The sequence below is a fragment of the Lissotriton vulgaris genome, chromosome 2_1 (genome assembly GCF_964263255.1).
Source record: "Lissotriton vulgaris chromosome 2_1, aLisVul1.2, whole genome shotgun sequence".
In the NCBI taxonomy this organism is placed as follows: domain Eukaryota; kingdom Metazoa; phylum Chordata; class Amphibia; order Caudata; family Salamandridae; genus Lissotriton; species Lissotriton vulgaris.
The window spans coordinates 386,146,434-386,166,952 of record NC_141687.1 but is presented as its reverse complement, the minus strand read 5'-3'; the positions used below and the strand labels follow the sequence as shown (position 1 = coordinate 386,166,952).

Sequence of the window (20,519 nt, the reverse complement as noted above, 5' to 3'; positions counted from 1 at the left end):
GGGGCTGGGGGAGGTGGGGGGGAATATAATAACAATGCGGTGAGAATAGTGCCAGGGCAGCAGTCCTGCCACCAACCCTTCACCGTACCCCCCCCCCCCTCCTCCACGACAACTGTAACTGCAGAGTATTGTGTATTCACAGGAGGAGGACGCATTTGTTTTCACGGGGCGGGGGCCGAGGTGGGTGACATAATGCGGGTAACAATAGTGCCAGGGCAGCAGTCCGGCCACCCTCCCTGCACCGAGGCACAAGACTCCTGTTAATGGTGTCTGTTCGCAGGAGGCGAGCACCTCTTAATTATAGGGGGGGGGGGGCATAATTCGGGTGTAACTGTACTGTGCACTGTTCCCCCACATGACACCTGTAAATGCAGATTACTCACAGAAGGACGGCATGGAGCCTTGGAGGGGGTGGGGTGATATTACAATGCGGGTTAGAATAGCCGATGTTTTCACTGTGGGTGGGGGCTCCAGGGTGTGTGCAGGCTCCGATGAGAGGGCTGGTCTGGGCAGAAACCTGCCCCCCCTTACCCCTCCCCCTCCCGCTGTCCGTACTCTGTGGTTGCTACAGGCTGACATGAAAGCGGCTTACATGACAATGTAAACAATAGTTGGCCTCCCTTGAGACGCACACCGAGTGTGATTTCATGAACATGAAAGAGTGCCGGACCAGACACGGACGAAGGGGCGGGGCTAACCTGGCGGGAGTGCGGTCAGTGGTGAGCCAGGAAGGATAAAATGCGGAGGCGGGCTAATGCGAAAGTCAGTGGGGATACAGTCAAAACAGGCCAGACCAAACCACTCGGATTGTAAAAAAAAAAAAAAAAAAAAGAGTCACTTGTTCGGGGATCAGAGATCAAGGGGCGTCGAGAGCTGCCCTTCAGGAGAAGCTCATTCTGTGAGTGTGGAGGGCTGGAGGTCCCCCGCAGCAGCTGCCGGCGGCGGGGAAAGGAGCAGGAGGCGGGAGGGGGCGGGAAAGGGTAGAATCGGCTGCGTGGAGGAGGGGGCGGTGGTGGAATTCGGAGGAGGGGAGAGGGGAGTGAGTGGGTGTGAAGAGGAGTGGAGGGGAGGGAAGGGGAGTGGAGTGGAGGGGTGGGGGCGCCGAGAAGGAGGAGGCCGGGGTGTGAGTGATAGTGGGAGCAGGCTGGGCTCCCGGCTCCCCCCGGGGCCGCTGCTCGGGCCTTGTTCGGCGCCGGGGGAAAGGCTGCCGGCGACTGAAAGGCCTGTCACTAACTCCCTGGGAATTCCTGATCCGGCAGGCCATGAAATGTCTCCGCATAATTATTCCCGTCCGAGCCTATTAGAAGTGATCAGCAAAGAAAGAAATTTAATTAGCGAACAAGTAACACAACTCAGACGTGGCTGAGGGAAGAAACCGTGAAGGTTAGGAAGGCGGGTGCCGGCAATGCCGGACCAGATTCGGGGGCGTTCCCGGCTTTTGGCTGACGTAGCGTGACGTAGCCAAAAGCCAAAAATTCTCGGGAACGCCCCCGAATCTGGTCCGGCATTGACGGACAGGCCCGTCTTCCAATGGCTAGCCTCCATTTATGGAGCTAGCCAATGGAAGACGGGGGCCGTTCCTGTCTCCCCTACCATAATCATTAGGTTTTTCGCCTGCGCGAAAAAGATACGCAGAGCGCATCTTTCGCCAGGCAAAACCTAAAAAGCAGCACCTGCCTCAGTAGCCCTCCGCAAAGGGACAACAGCTCATCAGTGGGGGAGGTAGGTAAGCTGACCCTCCCAAGACACTGAGGGTGTGACCAATGCCCCACGGAAGGGAGCCCCATTGAAGAATGAGAAACCTGCTGGGGCTCCCTGGGAGGTAAAGAGCCTGCCGGATCTGGGAGCTGCCGAGGAGGCTCCACAAATTCCAAGGGGTACATTGGTAACAATGCCTGCGGTGTCGCCGGTCGTGAGGGCGACGCCAAACACTCTTCAGAGGCCTCTAGAGAAGTGTCCACAACCCAGCGTCGTCACGGCGCCAAAACGACGCTTGCGGGCGCTGATGGTGCCTCGTCAGTCACTGATCGGCTGCATACGGCGCCGAGTCGTTGCCGAAACTACGACAAGCGCCCCTTCCTAAGAAGGAGAAGGCGCCGAAGCCGTGGAGGCAAGTCTCTGTCGCCGCACCGGTGCCGACTCTGCCTCAACCAGGACAGGCTCCGACTCTGGAGAAAGAAGCAGAGGCGGAGGCAAGTTTACAGCCCCGGGGGGGGGGGTGGGGGGGGTGTACCGACCCCGGCTCCGGACAGCCGGCCGCCTGCTTAAAAGCCCGGGGTGTGCTCAAGGCAGGGTGAAGAGCACCGGCAACCACCTGCGACACCGGAGCGGGTCTATGCAGCAAGGTGGTTGAGGTAGAGGGGGACCCAGTTGGGCCGCGCCCGGACGACTCCATGTGGACCGTAAAGGGGGACCCAACCGGGCCGCGCCCTAATGACACCACATCTCCGACGTTCCTGGGGGGCAAAGTCTCAATTGGTGCCGGTGGGCGAACCCTCCGGCGAGTCAGTTGGGGATCCCACAAGAAGCAGAGGCCCCAAGGACACCCCAGGAACGGGAGAGGACCCAAAGGAGGCCTGCAAAGCTGCGGCATATGCCTCCATTTTTGCCCGAGTCGCCCCTATACCCAGAAAGGGCGGATAGAGGGGGGGGGCCACTGTCTGGAGCGAATGTCCGGAATGTTCCAGGAACTAGTGCCCCTGACAACAGAAGAAAGGGAGATCGAAGGCCTCAGCGACAAGAGCCTCAACTTACCAAGTGGTGAACGACAGCTCCGGACCCCAGAGGGCGATCGACGGCGGAACGGACAGTAGAGGGACCTGCCGGCGATGAGGAGGCTGGGGGACGAGACGACTCCGACCAGGACAGCCGTGCCGAAAGAAGCTTCATACAGCGCTCCCGCCATGACTTCGGCTTTAGGTGTTGGCAGGCTTCGCAGTCCGTTGAGTCATGGTGCTCACTCAGACACCACATACAAATAAGATGCTGGTCCGTCGCAGACATCTGCCGCGAACAGGAATTACGAGTTTTAAAGCCCGAAGGCATCACACACTGTTCCTGACGCGAAGCGTCGAAAAGGAGGCCTGAAACAGGCCAGAGGAACCGCTCACTCTGGATCCGCGTTGCACGTGGAAACGAAGGAAACTAACGTCAGAGCGCCGCAAGGGACTTATATGACCTCGGTGACATCAAGTTGTTGTGAAGCATTTTAGAATCAAGCGTAATATACTGATTCATTTCCTTATATAGCTATAATTCACATTGCCCTTATATAGGCACAGAAATCAAACTCATATTTAGACATAATCCATCCAGTCAAAATACAGGCATGACTCCTTCCACTAATTCCAAAAAGCCACAACGATTTCTTGGAAAACTCGGCTTCAGCAGTCAGGGACATCCCCTTACTTGAATATTGATTGGTCCTAAAAATCATGGCGTTTTCAAAGAACTACCATTCCCTTGGGGTTCTTTGGTGATGTTATTATGTCTGACTTTACGTCAAACTAGGCACCTTCAAGGTATAAATATGTCCACACTTGCCCTAGCAAACACACAGTGGTTCGGAGCAGCTCGACTATCTACTTTGTCCGACCCAGCTCGCTACAGCAAGTGCAGGAGGAAGTTGACCCTCCAGCTGACGCACTGACAGATAAGGCTGCCTTTATCTCGCTGAGAATCCAGCTCCAGTGTTTCCAAGCTCCCCTCGCGGGGTGTTGGGAAATCGAGTCCAGAGACAGAGATACCAGAACTCCTTCATTCTAAAACCAAGGTACGAAGCTGATTAGACCCTAAGAGAAATCTTGGTTAGATTCTTGGCAAAGAAAAACTAAACTTATGCTACACCTAACTTACTTCTTCCCTCATACTAGACTTAGGTTAGGTCAATTGGGGTAGGCGTATTTTAGAAGCACCAGTTGAGTACTTTTTTAGCTTTGTTATTTATGTATGTATTTATCTATGGTTTAGAAACCATACAATGCTTTTACAGTATTATTTTATAATACTCTTCTTACTGTACGCATTATACTTTGCAACCAGTATTACTATTGTAGCAGTTCACTTTACTTGCTTGAGAAATTAGGCTGTTCAATAAATCCTTTTATTGAAAATGTCTGTCGCTCTATTTCTCTGCACCTCTGATGAAACGAAGCATGCACGATTGACTGAGTAAGATATCTATCTATTGGTTCCACGACTCTGAAGATCAGTTTTATTCTTCGGGAAACAAAGTTGTCATGTTTATGCGGTTGTCAGAAACTAATCCCTTCTTGTTTATTCGAGAAAGTTTCTAGTGACCTCTGAGCCAGCTGGCACTCATAATTAAGTCCAATATATTCAATAGAGACCTAGCCGCCCTAAATCCTACGTCAAATCTATAGGATATATTATTCCAATGCGCTGAGCCTATTGGGAATATAGGAACTACACTACAACGTACGTGGACAATGTCAGGGCGGGGTCGTGTGGCGCCGTCCCCCGGCGCGCAGATGTGCTTCTGCAAAAAAAATCCTGATCCAGTCTGCCACCTGGGGATATTCTAAGTTAAGGAATCTGCGGCTAGATGTCTCTATCAGATTAGAATTTACAGTGGCACCTACTACTAAAGCGTGATTCTTTGAAGAAAGAAGGACCAGTAAAAGTTTAAGCTGATTGATATTGAAAAAACAGTTTGTAATAACTGATAATGACTAACTGTACCCGCGGTTAGAATGTAGCCTCAAAGCCAAAATTAAACTCAAATTCTTTTACCTTTTTTGAAGGACCACATTTAAGGAAATTAGGAGCTGCTAAGAAAGTCCTGCATGAGGTGCCAAAAATGTTCACCTCAGACTTAGGGCCCGATTGTGTATTCTTACCGCCAAGATAATGGTCCGCCCGACAGCAGTTCCTGCAAATGCATTATAAAGGACCGACAGCTTGACAGTGATTTATAACATTAGTGGGTGGTCCATCCACCAGGGGGATGGAGTAATCTATTCCGTCCCCCTAGCGGACCAACGGGACATCTGTCAATATATAAGCATCCCTTTGTCTGATTTAATTGCAGATACTTGTTGTGCATCCAGTTTTAAACCCTGTGTAACAAGAGGTGACTTTGTGATACTCTAATAAAGAAATGGCTGTCATCTGCTTACAATTGTGTGAGGACCTAATTTGTGGCATGAAGGGCATCAATAGATATTAAATAAAGCTGAGCAAAATGCAGAACCATGTGGAACACCGAAGAGTGCTTCACAGTGCAGAGGGAAGAAGGGATTTAGTTTAAATTGGGTTCTGAATACAAGGAAAGGATTAAATAACTTAATGCTATCGGAAGCCTTCAGCAATGTGGAAATATTGCTCAAAAGAAAGACATAATCCACTGTGTTGAAGCAGCCAAGAGATCTAGCTTCCATTGAAGAGAAGCTGAAACTTAATCCATGAAACACACTTACATTCTACAATTCAGCACGGCGGACTGGGCTGTGCTGTGGAATAAAGCCAGACTGAATTGGGGCTGCAGGGAGGGTAACAAAGCAACTTCTTACAATACATACAATCAACTGTGTACTCTGCCCTTGGAAAGCTTCATTTACTGGTGCTGTCTCACAAAAGGAAGGGCCTCTACAAATTGTATGCCGTCAGAAGCACGTAACTATACTGTTAGGTGGTTATTATGGGTTTTGTGATCTGTCTAGACAACTTAACGGTCTCTAGTGTATGGTCAGCACTGTCCCCAAACAATCTCTCTCCATCTAATGGCATGCCCATAGAGTTAAAATGGACATCCACTGAAACTCCAGACAACTTGAGCCAGGACAACCATCATTTATTGGCAATGAAATAGCTGTTCCCTCACACAAGAGTAATCAAATCACGATCAGCACCAATATTTGGTTGAACTCATCTATGTCATCAGCCATCGTTTGTCCTAAAGTAGTGGTCTGCTCAGGTAAGTGATCGATCACCATTTAAACCCGTTGCCACAATGAATTTTGTTTTATGGCCAAATTAGCAGGAGCATGATATATTATACTTTTGAATATTCTAACAAAAGTCAAAGTTGCAAAAACATTAGACGGATATCTGCAAGAACCACCAAGAATTCGTTATAGCTTTTTAGTGGGACAGAATGGCTCATCCATCACACAACTATCTTACCACTATCCTGAAAGTAATGTGAGCTGAAGTGGGCCTATCCCTGCCGTTCTGCAATGAGGTTTCTAAGTGTCCCTGAAAAAGCAAAGTAAGGCCTCATTCTTCTGCCCCTTAGGCAACAATATATGTCAGTTTTTTTTATGCCAATCCATCTCAAGGGTAGTACAAAACTTCACCCTGTGTGCAGAAAGTCCACGGGCATGTTTCAGTTGTAATCATAAGATTCAGCAGTTGGTGCAACCTCACTATATGCACTATTTACAGAAGGTCTAGAAGAACTTGCAGCCTACAATCCTCTTATTATTTACCTCCTAGTGGAGGTTCTGTGAAATGCATGTCCCAATGCCATGTGCATAGGCCCTGAGGATCCACCAAATGGCATTAAGACATGGTCAAAATCAAACACTGCATGCTAGAAACATTTCTTGAATACTAAAACCCCTGCAGTGATACTCGCCAAAGCTTTATTAAGTTCTTCATGAGCTCACAGATAAGGAGTCTATGAGTCACAACATAGCTAACTGATGTCCGTAAAACTGGCCCCCATATCCAAGATGTAGAACAGGCACTATGGAGGAGGGGAGGTTCAAAGAGGTCAACTACTCTTTCATTTGAGTCTTAATTCATTTGATTATTCATTTAAAGGATTTAAACAATGCTTCTGTTGCCTGAACAGTGTACTCCCTTCTACTGCAGCAGGGCTAGAAGCCTGCTATTGAACCACTTACCAAATGACTCCAGAATGGCCACTGACTCATTCTAACAGTTCAGGTAGTCAAGTTTTCTTCCTCTTTTTCTCAGAGGAAAGCCTGTGTCTGGAATGCATTGATTTACTCCAAAACCATACCCCTTACATTTTTCTGGCACAATGTCTGCTAAATAACTGGAAGGGAATTGCCACCCCCTAATGTGAAGGGAATGGGTCAATTATTCATTTCAATGAAACATCCGGCTCTCTGCTGGGGCAAAGTTGCTAAAGCCACAAATTTCTTTTCTCAGGAGCATCGGGTTTTTGAGGACATGGTAATGGTTCACACTTTTTTTATATGCCCTTATGGACTGTCAACATTTCCCTCTTGACAAATGAAAAAAGGTTTGCTGCATTGTTGTATACTGCCAGTTTTTATTTTTTTTTTTTTTTTAGAATTTCCATATTGATTTGTTTCTGGAATATATACACAATTTCATTTGATCGGTTTGTTACTCCATTGATCAAATTGGAAAAGGGAGTGATAAACCCATGCGTTTTTTAAACCATATCTCATGCTCTTAAGTGTAGGGTGTATGCCCTTGATCTTTAAGATTTCGGTAATTTCCTTTTACATTGGTGAGCTGTAAGCTACACAATTTGTTGGCAACTTAAATTCTGGTTTCTCATAACATCTGCCTCTTCCTTTGGTGTACTTTTGTACAGAATTTGAAATGTTTCCCTCTGATGTTCTGCACTTTACTTCTCTGGAAACTCAAAATTTTACATCCTGCCCTGATTTGGACAACAATATCAGACCGTTGATAGCACCAACAACGCCCTGAATAAATTTAGCCTTTAGTTGCTACAACTCACATTGATGCAGCAGAGCACTGCCATAACAGGTACTGGGAGGGGAAGGATTTCCTGAGGCCCGCTTTGTTGGTTTCTCTGCTACAAATACTGGTGAGTGAGCAAAGGCAAATGCTTACATTATGCACTGAAGGGAAGGTACAGTCTCTCGATGCTGATTGATGCCTGAGCCCCTTTGACACACACATCACAGCCTGATGTGGCAGGTCTAAGACCTGTTATCTAACAAGATCCTTCAGACTACAAAGTTAAGTTCTCTCAATAGAAGATGGCTTGTTTTGTTAGTGTCCTCTGGGTGACGAATTGCAGACTTCGAAATTGCCTACCTTTGGATTTACGATCCACTAGAACACATCTAAATATTATTTTTACATATTATGTTAAATGTATTATTTTAATTCTGAATAAGTCTTCTCTTGCACTGCCCTCGACACTAGCACCTGTTCTTGGGTACCCACTTGTCACATGGTATACTTTCCATAACTATAGTGCCAGGATGAGGACTTACAACCTAATCTTGTTCAATGGAGTCTTAAGATTGTGAGGTCATTACAAAAGATCAGGCACAGAATCCTGCTGGTGTTCTGCTGGTTTGAAGGATGGTCTTGAAAGAGTTTAGCAATGAGTGATAATACCTGTGTGAGTGATAGATATCATTTTGAATTGTAATCATTCTCTAACCAGGAGCTCGCGACTTCTGAGAATTTGTCAGACAACTGTAGTGGCAATTTTCGTATCAATATTTTCTGCTGAATTTCTACTAGCATACTGTTGCATTAGTCAATAATGTGTGAATGTCTTTTTGTAGGACATTTGAAACATTTTTGTGAAGTTGGTGCTTCTTCAGAGTGTAGTGTGCCCAAAAAAGACCTGATTATGGCACAAGTGAATTCTGATCGCTCATGTACCTCAAGGTTCCAGCAAACTATTCTAATGAGTTTAATACTGCACTAACAGTAGTAAACCATTTATTAACAGACATGAGTCGCACATCACTCCAATTTTTCACCTAGAGATGAATGTGGGATTGGAGCATTAGATGGATACAAATCCAGATTGTCTCGAGTGGATGTGGAAAATCGAGATCGCTTTCATTCAAACTAAATCAATGAAGTCACATCCATTCATGAATGTGAATTCAGATCATTTAGGTTTACATAATTCATTGCCAACCCTGTTAGTTTAATTATATGTTGGGGCTGTAAGCACATGTGGTCATGCTTACTGAGGGTAAGAAGCTCATCAGGTCAAGAAAGAACAAAGAGAGTACACAACATGCAGCAGAAACATGTCCTGATCTGTTGTCTTTCTTGAAATAGCAGGGCCTTAGGAATTACCTTTGACCTCAGGAAAATGCATACTCTGCAGTTTTACTATGTGTGTCAGCTGTGAGAGTGCCTGCCTATGAAACAAAAGGGGGTAACACACAGACCAAAGCCACTTGCAAGCTTCCAGCTGGTCCACTCTCCCCGAGCTGCAAACTGGGAGGCAAATGTTTCTTTGATGGTACTAAAAAAAAATATTTAAATGAATACAAGATAAAAATATTCAAAGATAAAACTTTGCTATTGTAAAATATCAAAGTAGTTTTAATTGCCCAATTGTTTATTGACTTGGGAAGTTATTTGCCCTACCAGGCTAGTTTCAAATAACCATTTTGAAAATGAATGGTTCTCCCTTAATTAGCTCTTAAATCAACATGAATCGCTCTCTCAGTGCAACACACACATTTTTGGTGGTCCCTCAGGCAGATACTTGGTGATGACAAGATCCCCTGTGGAGAAGGGCACTACATTACAAACAAACAGACATGGGAAATATGACCCCTGAAAAGCAGGGCTCAGATATGTCTGGGAAATGCAACCCTCTCTCAACCCCACCTAAGCAGAGCATAGCATTGGAAACTGAGACTACGGGCAGAGCAAGGCACAAAACTAGTATAAAGTCAAAGTCAAAGTCAAAAAATTTATATAGCGCGCTACATACCCATAGGGTCTCAAGGCGCTTGAAGAAGGGTGGGGAATTACTTGTCGAATATCCAAGTTTTAAGTTGCTTTCTGAATGCTAGGTGGTTCTGTGTAAGGCGAAGGTGAGTGGGAAGTGAATTCCAGGTTTTAGCTGCCAGGTAGGAGAAGGATCTACCTCCCATGGTGGTTTTGTTGATGCGAGGTACAGTAGCAAGATCTTGGTTGGAGGATCGTAGCTGACGGGAGGGTGTGTAGAAGGACAGTCGTGTGTTGAGGCATTCAGGTCCAAGTTCGTAAAGTGCTTTGTGTGCGTGGGTTAGGAGGCGGAAAGTAATCCTCTTATTAACGGGGAGTCAGTGGAGGTTTTTCAGGTGACCGGAGATGTGTTCTTTACGCGGGATGTCTAGTATGAGCCTGGCTGAAGCATTCTGGATGCGTTGGAGTTTTTTCTGGAGTTTTGCGGTGGTTTCAGTAGTCCAGGCGGCTCGTGACCAGTGCGTGGGTGACCGTTTTTCTAGTTTCCGTGGGGATCCAGCGAAATGTTTTTTTGAGCATGCGAAGAATGTTGAAGCAAGAAGATGAGACGGCGTTGACTTGTCTGGTCATTGAGAGTGAGGAGTCCAGGATGACGCCCAGGTTCCGTGCGTGGTCCGTCGGGATGGGTGCTTTTCTAAGGGCCTCTGGCCACCAAGAGTCATCCCAGGCGGAGGGGGAGGTGCCTAAGATGAGGACTTCTGTTTTGTCTGAGTTCAGTTTCAGACGGCTGTGCTTCATCCATTCGGCTACTTCTTTCATTCCTTCGTGTAAGTTGGTTTTGGCGGTGTTAGGGTCTTTGGTGAGTGAGAGGACCAGTTGAGTGTCATCAGCGTAGGAGATGATGTTGAGGTTGTGTTGGTGAGCGATGGCCGCAAGGGGGATCATGTATATGTTGAAGAGGGTGGGGCTGAGTGACTATCCTTGTGGCACGCCGCAGATGACATCAGTGGCCTCTGACTTGAATGGTGGGAGGCGGACTCTCTGTGTTCTTCCGGTGAGGAACGATGTGATCCATTCCAGTGCTTTTCCCTGGATTCCGACGTTTCTGAGGCGCTGTAAAAGGGTGCTATGACAGACTGTGTCGAAGGCCGCGGAGAGGTCGAGGAGGATGAGAGCGACTGTGTCTCCATTGTCCAGTAGGGTTCGAATGTCGTCTGTTGCTGCGATAAGGGCGGTCTCCGTGCTGTGTTTGGCTCGGAAGCCTGACTGTGAGGAGTCGAGGGATTTGTTGGTTTCGAGGAAGGTGGCGAGCTGGTTGTTGACAGTTTTCTCGATGACTTTGGCCGGGAATGGAAGAAGCGAGATGGGGCGGTAGTTTTTGAGTTCGGTGGGGTCAGCTGTGGGTTTTTTCAGAAGGGCGCTGAGTTCTGCGTGTTTCCAGCTTTCCGGGAATGTGGCGGAGTTGAGGGAGCAGTTGATGACGTCTCGGAGGTGTGGTGCTATGTTGGAGTCAGCTTTGTTGAAGATGTGGTGAGGGCATGGGTCTGTGGGGGATCCTGAGTGAATGGAGTTCATCAGGCGGATGGTGTCCTCAGTGGAGATTGGGTCCCATTCATTAAGGATGTTCAGGGGGAGTGAGGGTACGGCAGCAGGTTGGGTGGGATGGTCTCCGGGACGGTTGTCGAAGCTGTTGTGGATGTCTGCGATTTTGTTGTGGAAGAATGAAGCTAAGGAGTCGCAGAGGTCTTGAGAGGGGGTGATGTCGTTGGAGTTGGCTGATGGGTTGGTAAATTCTTTGACTATGTTGAATAATTCTTTGCTGTTGTGGGCGTTGTTATCTAGTCGGTCTTTGAATGCAGCTTTCTTGGCAGATCGGATTAGTTGGTGGTGAAAAACAGAACTCAGTACGAGGTACCAAAAACCTAATAGACAGAGCAAGTATTAGAATTGGGAATCCATACACCTGCCTCAACTAGCAGCGCTGCGGGGCTTCCAGGGGGGGGACGCGATAGGTGTCTCGGTACTGAGAGATGTTGTAAAGGATCGGACCCTCAAGTCCTTTCAAGACCTGCAGGAAGACTACGGTATGCCACAAGCCCAATTATATAGTTACCTACAGTTTAGGCATGCCCTGGCCCCCAGTTTGGAAGGCCTGGAGTCACTCCCCGATTTTAGCCCCATAGAGGCGAAGGTTTTCATGGGGGAGCTTTCAGATCGCAAGATCTCCCGCATATATCAAAAGTTGGTCATTCCCTGCGACCCTGACCTGCAGGGGCTCAGACGTGCATGGGAGGTGGATGTGGGCGACCTGGAAGAAGAGGACTGGGCTGAGGCTCTTGCGAGCCCGCGTGGGGCGGCAATAGCAACACGCTTGCGGTTAGTGCAGTTTAAATATCCGCACAGGGTGTACTTTACCAGGAAGTGCCTGTGGAAGGTGGCCTTGATCGCATCAGCTGAGTGCCTTCGCGCCAGCGGGAGGAGGGTACACTTCTTCATACGGTCTGGGACTGCCTCTCCCTACATAGATTCTGGAGGGGAGTGTACACATGCTTGTCGGAGGTATTGGGGTGGGAGCTTCCCTACACACCACGTCTGGCTCTACTACACATCATGAAGGGAGTGGGGGGTAATCGGTACAAACTGATAGAAAGAGCAGCGTTCGCCCAGATGTCACTATTCATTGAAGAGAATGACATACTTTCAAACTTCCAAACAGCATTCCGTCCTGGAAGAGGCACTGAATCTGCCCTCCTTGCCATCTGAAATGACCTAAAGAATACAGTTGACCGCAACAGGGTTGCTGCGCTACTTCTCTTGGACCTCTCAGCTGCCTTTGACACTGTTGACCATGACACTCTAAAACAAAGACTTTATGAAGCAGGCATGGAGGGAACTGCTCTAGACTGGATCGCGTCCTACCTTCGAAACAGAACTAATGTCACCCATACCCTACCTTTCTCGTCCAAACCGTACTCCACAAAAGCAGGGGTCTCTCAAGGTTCTATCATCTCGCCCATGCTTTTCAACATCTACATGAAGACATTACCAGTACTGATCAATAAATTTCACCTCACGTGCTATAACTATGCAGATGACACGCAAATACTCCTTCAACTGGAATGCCCCAAAGACATTGGAAAATCACCAATTTTCAGCTGTCTCAGAGCCGTGGATCAGAGGATAACTTGGAGCCATCTCAAATTATATGCTTCAAAAACTGAAATACTCATGTGTGGCGATTGGAAACATTACAACCCGCTTGCCGCATGGCCTGATGAACTGGGATTACTGCCTAAAGTATCAAAGGAAGTAAGAAACCTCAGAATGAGCATGGACTCCAAGCTGTCGATGAATGCCCAAGTGGATAAACTAGCAAGATCAAGCTTTGCTACTATTAAAACGCTGCAACGAATTTTCCCTCATTTGGGATTTCCACACAAGATCCAAGTTACCATCTCCCTTGTTATGTCCAAACTCGATTCCGCCAATAGCCTCTACCACGGATCACCTTTAACGACCATGAAAAGACTAAAACTGATTCAGAACCCAGCTGCCAGACTACTCTTGCATATCAAACAGCGAGACCACATCTCCCCTGCCTTGAAAGCCCTGCATTGGTTACCGATTGCCAGAAGATCCACGTTCAATGCTCCTTTGTATCACCCACAAAGCAATACATGGAATAGGACCATTCTTCATCAGGAATAAAATCACCAAACACAATTAACAAAGAAACTTCCGCTCTAAAGGAGCATCTCGCCTCAAAATCCCACCATACAAAAAAAAAAACATGGGTGGCACATCCTTCTCTGTTCAAGCAGCCAAACTATGGAACTCTTTACCCCCCAACATAAAGTCCACCGACAACCACCTTATCTTCAGAAAACTACTCAAGATTTGGCTCTTCCACCACATAAGCACCATACGCAAACAGAAATTTACAGCATATCCCTCTGTATATAAGCATTTGTTTTCACTATAGATATGTACCTATCTTTGTGTATTACTTTGTATAAACATGTAAAATAATATTATGTTGAGAAAAAAATAATAAATAAATAAAAATCATCTTTGGCCTACATATACATACTTCCATTGTGCATCTATGCACCTTCCATGTACTTGGATCTGTGTGTCTGTTACTTTTCTCCTGAAAAAGCATATCCAATGCACTACCCTATTTCTCATCCTGTGCCTCTATCAATATCTTGAATCTACATATACTTACCTCCTTCATGTATCTATATACTTTCAATGTACTTATGGATATATATATTTATCATTCATTTCAATCTTTATTTCGATCACTTGGATCATAAAAGATATACATCATAGATTTAAAACATTCATGATATGATACATATACATAAAAAAGAAGTTAAAAGGGATAATTACAATTGTCATCTTGTTGTACAGGTTTAAAAGTGCTAGTGCAGGGTGCAAACCCGACAGCTACATACTATGGAAAATCACATTTCTAGGGAATGATAGCGAATCATTCCAATTGACCTGGTCTGTACAAAAAGTAATTATGAGGCCAGTACCGAGTCTATAACAGAGTTCTGTATGTAGCGAGTACGCGTGTGCCACATAGCAGTTAAGAATCTGGCTATCGCAAACACAGTTGGGGGTGATAAATCCGTTTTTAGTATTCTATAGGCTGGGATGCATTGCCCGAAACCTAGGTGTTTGAGGAGAGGAAGAAGCCAATACTTTCTCGGTTTTTTATAAGCTTTACAGAAAAATGCAACGTGTATTTCATTTTCTACTTGGGAAGGACATGCAGGACATTGCTCAGCAGAGGGAGAGGGAGGCCAAGTACCTGTAAATGCTCTAAGGGGAAGAGTGCCATACCTCCACTGTAAAAACAATTTCCTAGTCAAGGTTGGGCAAATGTCATCTAGGGCATGTTCAAAAAGATAAGAGTCTTCAAACTGAATAAATGACCTAGATAAGGACCCCAACCGCACGTTCCCTAATGAAGTATTTAATTTTAAATCATAATATTCCCTGGATAAATGCTTGCGTGTAACCTTACTACAAGCATTTTCAGGGTCTGATCATAACTCAGGCCTTCCCAGGTTCTCGCATGTAGTTTTTATATATTTTAACCATGGAGTTTTATTTGCATTTGGCAAGCTTAAGATCTCCTTCAACTCCATCCTATATGACAAGAGCTCTGGAGTAGTCCAAAGTTGCCGCCAAAATGATAATGGTTTTAAACCCAATTCTTCCTCTATTGATCGAAGGCCCAAATCGAGTCTAAGGGGGAGGAGCGGGGTGCTGGAAGGTAAAGCTGCCAGCTGCCTGATGAACTTATTTTCTGTAATCATCAGATTTAATGCTGGTGTAAACCCCCACAATTCTCTGCCATGTATGACTGCCCCCCTCGCCTGCATTTTATATATCTCAAGCGCTGGGCTGAGGGGTTTGTAGGTCGATCTATTTGATATTCTGGCGATACCACCAGTGAGCTGCGCCAATTTAAGGTTGGCCTTTGTTCGGTGAGTGTCCCAGGTCATATTTTGATTGGGGGTCACCCCTAGGTACTCGAATGTGTGAGCCCTCCCTAATCTTGATGTGCCTATAATTGGGTTGGGGCGAGTTGAGGATGGGGGGTTGAAGATCATATACTTGGTTTTCAAAGCATTGATCTCCAGCCTCCGCTTCCCACAAAATTCCACAAAACCGCCCAGGACTCGTTGTATCCCCGTCGGGGATTTGTACAGCAGCAGGGTGTCGTCCGCAAACATGATAGCGGGCACCCTGCTGCCATTGAGCCTTGGGACGTCGATGGCCTTAATCCTGGCTAGATGGGCGATTACCCCGTTGACAAATAGGCAAAACAGGGTAGGTGCAAACACACAGCCCTGTCTCACCCTGTCAACTGGGAATCTTGGCGAGAGGATCCCATTCCTGCCATACCTAACCCTTGCAAAGTTTTCTTGATGAAGTCTTATGAATTATATATTTATTACTTTCTTCTAATTTAGCATTTCCCTATTTCTCAGCCTATACTTCGCTCAATATATCTTCTAGCCCAACCTTCTGACTCATCTCAAACTTCTTTCTACTACTCCTTCCAATGCACCACCCTATCGCTCATCCTATATACATCTATCAATACATCCTCTACATCCACTCTCATTTATCCCAAATCCCATACCACTACTATGTTCCCCAAAATAACCCTTTCTAAACTCTCTCCTACTTTACCCCTCCTTGCATCATCTGACACTTCTTTTTACTATACCGATCCCCTCTCAGCCTATACTTCGCTCAATATATCTTCTAGCCCAACCTTCTGACTCATCTCAAACTTCTTTCTACTACTCCTTCCAATGCACCACCCTATCGCTCATCCTATATACATCTATCAATACATCCTCTACATCCACTCTCATTTATCCCAAATCCCATACCACTACTATGTTCCCCAAAATAACCCTTTCTAAACTCTCTCCTACTTTACCCCTCCTTGCATCATCTGACACTTCTTTTTACTATACCGATCCCCTAAAACAAACCTTTCTAAACTCTTCCCTCTGACTCCTCCCCTCAAAAACTAATTTTTACTCATCCAAAAGCCTCCTCCTACTGCTAAGACCTAAAAAAAAAAGAAAAAAAATCCTTTACTCTCTTATTCCTCCACTATCCTTTTCAATCAAAATTAACAGACTAACATGTTCACTTCTCAAATTCCAGATTCAACTATACTAATATACTACCCAAATAACTGAATAACATATCCACTACTCAAATTACTACATATTTATACTATACTAATTTTCAACACTAATCCTTTATGGGTTTCGGAGTGGCGTGCTACTCACCAGAAAAGCGCTTCAACACCCATCAGGGGAATAAGTGCTATATGAATGCAAATCTTTCTTCCCCTTTTATCCATCTGCTATTCTTCTCACTCCAAGTAACTGACTAATATCCACCACTGAAATTACTTCATATTTCACCATAATATTTCACCACTAATCCTTTATAGGCTTCCTGAATAGCGTGCGCCAACAAGCGCTATATAAATACAAACCTTTGTCCTCCTCAATCCTTCTGCTAGTATTCCAAATCCAAATAACTGACTAACCTATCCACCACTTAAAATGTACTTGCAGGTTTCACTATACTAATTCAACACTAATCCCCTATGGGTCCCAGAGTAGCGTGCTACTTGCCGAAAAAGCGCTTTGACGCCTCGTCAGGGGTAGTAAGCGCTATATAAATGCAATTACAATACAATACAAGTGGCACCTCCTGTTATTGGGTCTTATACTTGTGAAAAGAGACATTGCTAGGGCCTGGAAGGCACCTAGGGCTCAGTCTGTAGCCGCATTGAAAAACGGTCTGGACTTCTGCATGGGGCTTGAACAACCCATCTTTCTGGCCAGGGGATGCCCGCGCAAACTTTACAAGATAGGGCACAGGTGGGCGGACTACCGGGGGCTAGACCTGGACCCGTCACAGGGCATGGAGATGTGCCCGTCTGGCTGATGCGTATACTTTTCTCATGCTTGTACAGGGGTGGGGCGAGAGGTCCAGGAAGGACTGTGGTTTTATGGGTGTACAATGGTGCAGTGGATGACTGTGTGTGACATGGACATGATTTGGGGGGAGGGAGAGTGAGGGGCGGTCGTTATACAGGGATTTGTTTGTTGCTCATTTACGTCAAAGGCAATTAAATGTATATTTGATATGTGCAGTAGCCCTGGTGCTCAGGGCCCTGCAATTCATGTGACGCTTGACAAATAAAATTTGTTTTCAAAAAAAGAATTGGGAATCTATAAGTTTGTCTGGAAAAGATACAGAAATGGTAATCAAGAACTTTCAGAACAGAGAAGATCAGAAAACTGCAACTCATGCAGAGCAGTGCTCAAACCAGCCAGCTAAGACCCTTGAGGAGGAATGCCGAAAACAGCTGAAAAGGTTCAGTCATCCCTTGCAGTCAATCCTTTAACTCAGGCAGGGTCATATTCGGCAGTGAATTCATAATGCCTGGAAGAGCATTGTATAGCTATATACTTTTTATTCACCCTGTCGTGGCACAGCAAGTTTGTTTACAGTTGATGAGGTCTCTCAGCATAAATTCAAAATTACCTGCAGTTTCCACTCTGGACTGATCCGTTTGCAGTATTTCCAAACCATATTCTGCATACACATATCCCTCAGGAGCTGTGAGGCCTGTAGGAAAAGGGGGTACAGTTAGGAGCAGATACTTAGGTGAACACTCCTCATATTACTGTTGTTGTGTGAGGATTACTATTTCTGCAAGGTAGGTGCAAGAGCCCATCAAACCTGATGTCATCGGTATTTGCAGGCTGAGAAATCTCTCAGTCCAACAGGATTGTCATAGGGGTCCCAAGGCAGTATGGCTGAGACGTAACTCTAGGAAGGACCAACTCTGTACTTCTGTGTTAGACCACTTTCTACTATGCCTAGAAAAGAAAAGCTTTCTACTGCCGAGCCAAATTCCTGTCCATCCAGCACAGAAAGGTGCTATACCCTGAAGCAAAACAATGGCTGCCAACTCTAGTTGGGAAAGGCTTTGCATTTCAAAGCCAATCGTCAGGTCTATAAGATTCCTATCACACAGCCAAACTACTCACCACTAAATCCCAGAAGAGGGAGACACAGTATTCCTCAGTCAAGCTACTAACCCATATTTTGGGGAATACTCCTGTATTCCTAAGCATAATCTGGTATTCCTCTGCCAAACTCCCCATCCACCAATTGGAGCAAAAGGCTTTTTGACCACCTCCCACCTGTCCCAAAACAACTTTTCTTCCACTCTTCCATCACTCCCAACATTCTGTAGAACATATCCTTGCTGTGATCATTATTACTGTTTTTAAAACATTTTCTTAAAAGTCAGAAGAAGCATGTGCTTGCCCAATCAGAAAATATATAGAATGCACCACTCACCCGCGAAGGTCTCAAGGCGCTGGTGGGGGGTGAAAGGGGGGGGGGGGGGCCTACTGCTCGAAGAGCCAGGTCTTGAGGAGTCTTCTGAAGGCGAGTAGATCCTGGGTTTGCCGAAGGTGGGTAGGAAGGGCGTTCCAGGTCTTAGCGGCGAGGTAAGAGAAGGATCTGCCGCCGGTGGTTGTTTGTTGTATGCGGGGGACGGTGGCGAGGGAGAGGGTGGCGGAACGGAGCTGACGGGTTGGTGTGTAGAAGTTGAGTCTGTTCAGGTAGGCTGGTCCAGCGTTGTGGAGTGCTTTGTGTGCGTGGGTGAGGAGCTTGAATGTGATCCTCTTCTCAACGGGAGCCAGTGTAGGTCTCTCAGGTGGGGGGAGATGTGGCTGTGGATGTTGAGGATCAGTCGGGCGGAGGCGTTTTGAATGCGTTGTAGTCATGGCGCAGGTGCTTGGCTGGGATTCCTGCCTAGAGTGTGTTGCCATAGTCCAGTCTGCTGCTGACGAGGGCCTGTGTCACTGTTCTTCTTCGGTGCTGCTCCCAGTGAGGTCGCCCACCAGGAGTCGTCCCAGGCTGAGGGGGAGGGTCATAGGATGAGGACCTCGGTTTTGTTGAGTTCAGCTTCAGACGGCTGCTTCTCATCCAGTCGGCGACGGCCTTCAATCCCTCGTGGAGGTTGGTTTTGGTGTGTGCGAGTCCTTAGTGAGGGAGAGGATGAGCTGGGTGTCGTCGGCATAGGAGATGATGTTGAGGTCGTGTTGGCGGGCCACTTGTGCGAGGGGGCCATGTAGATGTTGAACAATGTCGGGCTGAGGGATGAGCCTTGGGGGAAGCCGCAGATGATGTTGGTGGGTTAGGATCGGAAGGGTGGGAGGCGGACTCTCTGGGCTCTGCCGGAGAGGAAGGACGTGGTCCAGTCGAGGGCCTTCTCTTGGATTCCGGCTTCTTGGAGGCGTGTTTTTAGGGTGCGGTGGCAGACCGTGTCGAAGGCGGCTGACAGGTCCAGGAGGATCAGGGCTGTTTCGCCGTTGTCCAGTTGGCGTCTGATGTCGTCTGTGGCGGCGAGGAGGGCTGTCTCGGTGCTGTGGTTTCGTCTGAATCGGGACTGGGCAGGGTCTAGAATGTTGCCCAGAATGTAAGCACAATCAGAAACAACAAATATATAATGCAATCCATATCAAAAGCATTTTTCTGACTGAAGCATAGTCGCTTATCAATTAAGGTAGGTCACACACCAGGTGTGAACCAGTGGCTGAATCCCAGATGGTCTTATAAATAATGCAATAATTAATCAAAAATATATATGCAGCTCCAAAATAATGTTCGCTTTTATCAAAGATCAAAATCACATATTTAGTCCTTGAGCACCCTTCTTTCCAAACCTCCTGTACAGGTCAGCATGTTAATGTTACCATGTCAGTCTCATGTACCTCACTGAGTGATGGGGGAGGTGTGGGCCAGGACTTGTCCAGAACATTCTTGGGAAGATTCCGCCGCAGCTTCATCAGAAAAGAGTAGCGAATGTAATCAATGAAGTATTCATTCTCAGGGCAACGAGGGTAGTTACGGTAAATAAAGCCTTTGATCAACCTAGAAATGCAGAGAGGAGAATATTCATTCATCAGGCAAAAATGTAAGTGAGTGAACCGATTAGTAGAAAGTGTCAAAAAACAGATAAAGGAACCACTCAATAAAGCAAGGATGAGAAGTTCAAGAATATAAGACACTGCAGAAAAAGTAAAACGTCATGAAGAGAAAAAGAAATTACTCAGTGCAACCTTTACTACTGCTAGGAGAAGTGAAGGTAATACCTTATTAAAATGCACCATCTTAGAAAGAGAAGAGACATTAATCTACAGATAGCTGTACACTGGCACATCCCAAAGAAAAAGGAGTAATATTTTAAGTTTGATGAACAGCGATGAAAACCTCTATAAGAATACTTCATGGCT

The 20,519-nt window shown here is 46.3% G+C and overlaps 1 protein-coding gene across 5 annotated transcripts in view; it reads right to left on the bottom strand.

The window, feature by feature from the left end:
- MYO1C (myosin IC) overlaps window positions 1-20,519 on the bottom strand; it is a 576,863-nt gene that overhangs the window by 26,004 nt on the left and 530,340 nt on the right. For all 5 annotated transcript variants that reach the window (XM_086955217.1, XM_086955220.1, XM_086955221.1 and 2 more), the window contains exons 24-25: window positions 19,998-20,157; window positions 17,752-17,835 (exon numbers count right to left, since the gene is read on the bottom strand). In XM_086955217.1, coding sequence (XP_086811343.1) covers window positions 17,752-17,835; window positions 19,998-20,157 — 244 coding nt within the window. The remainder of the gene's footprint in view (window positions 1-17,751; window positions 17,836-19,997; window positions 20,158-20,519) is intronic.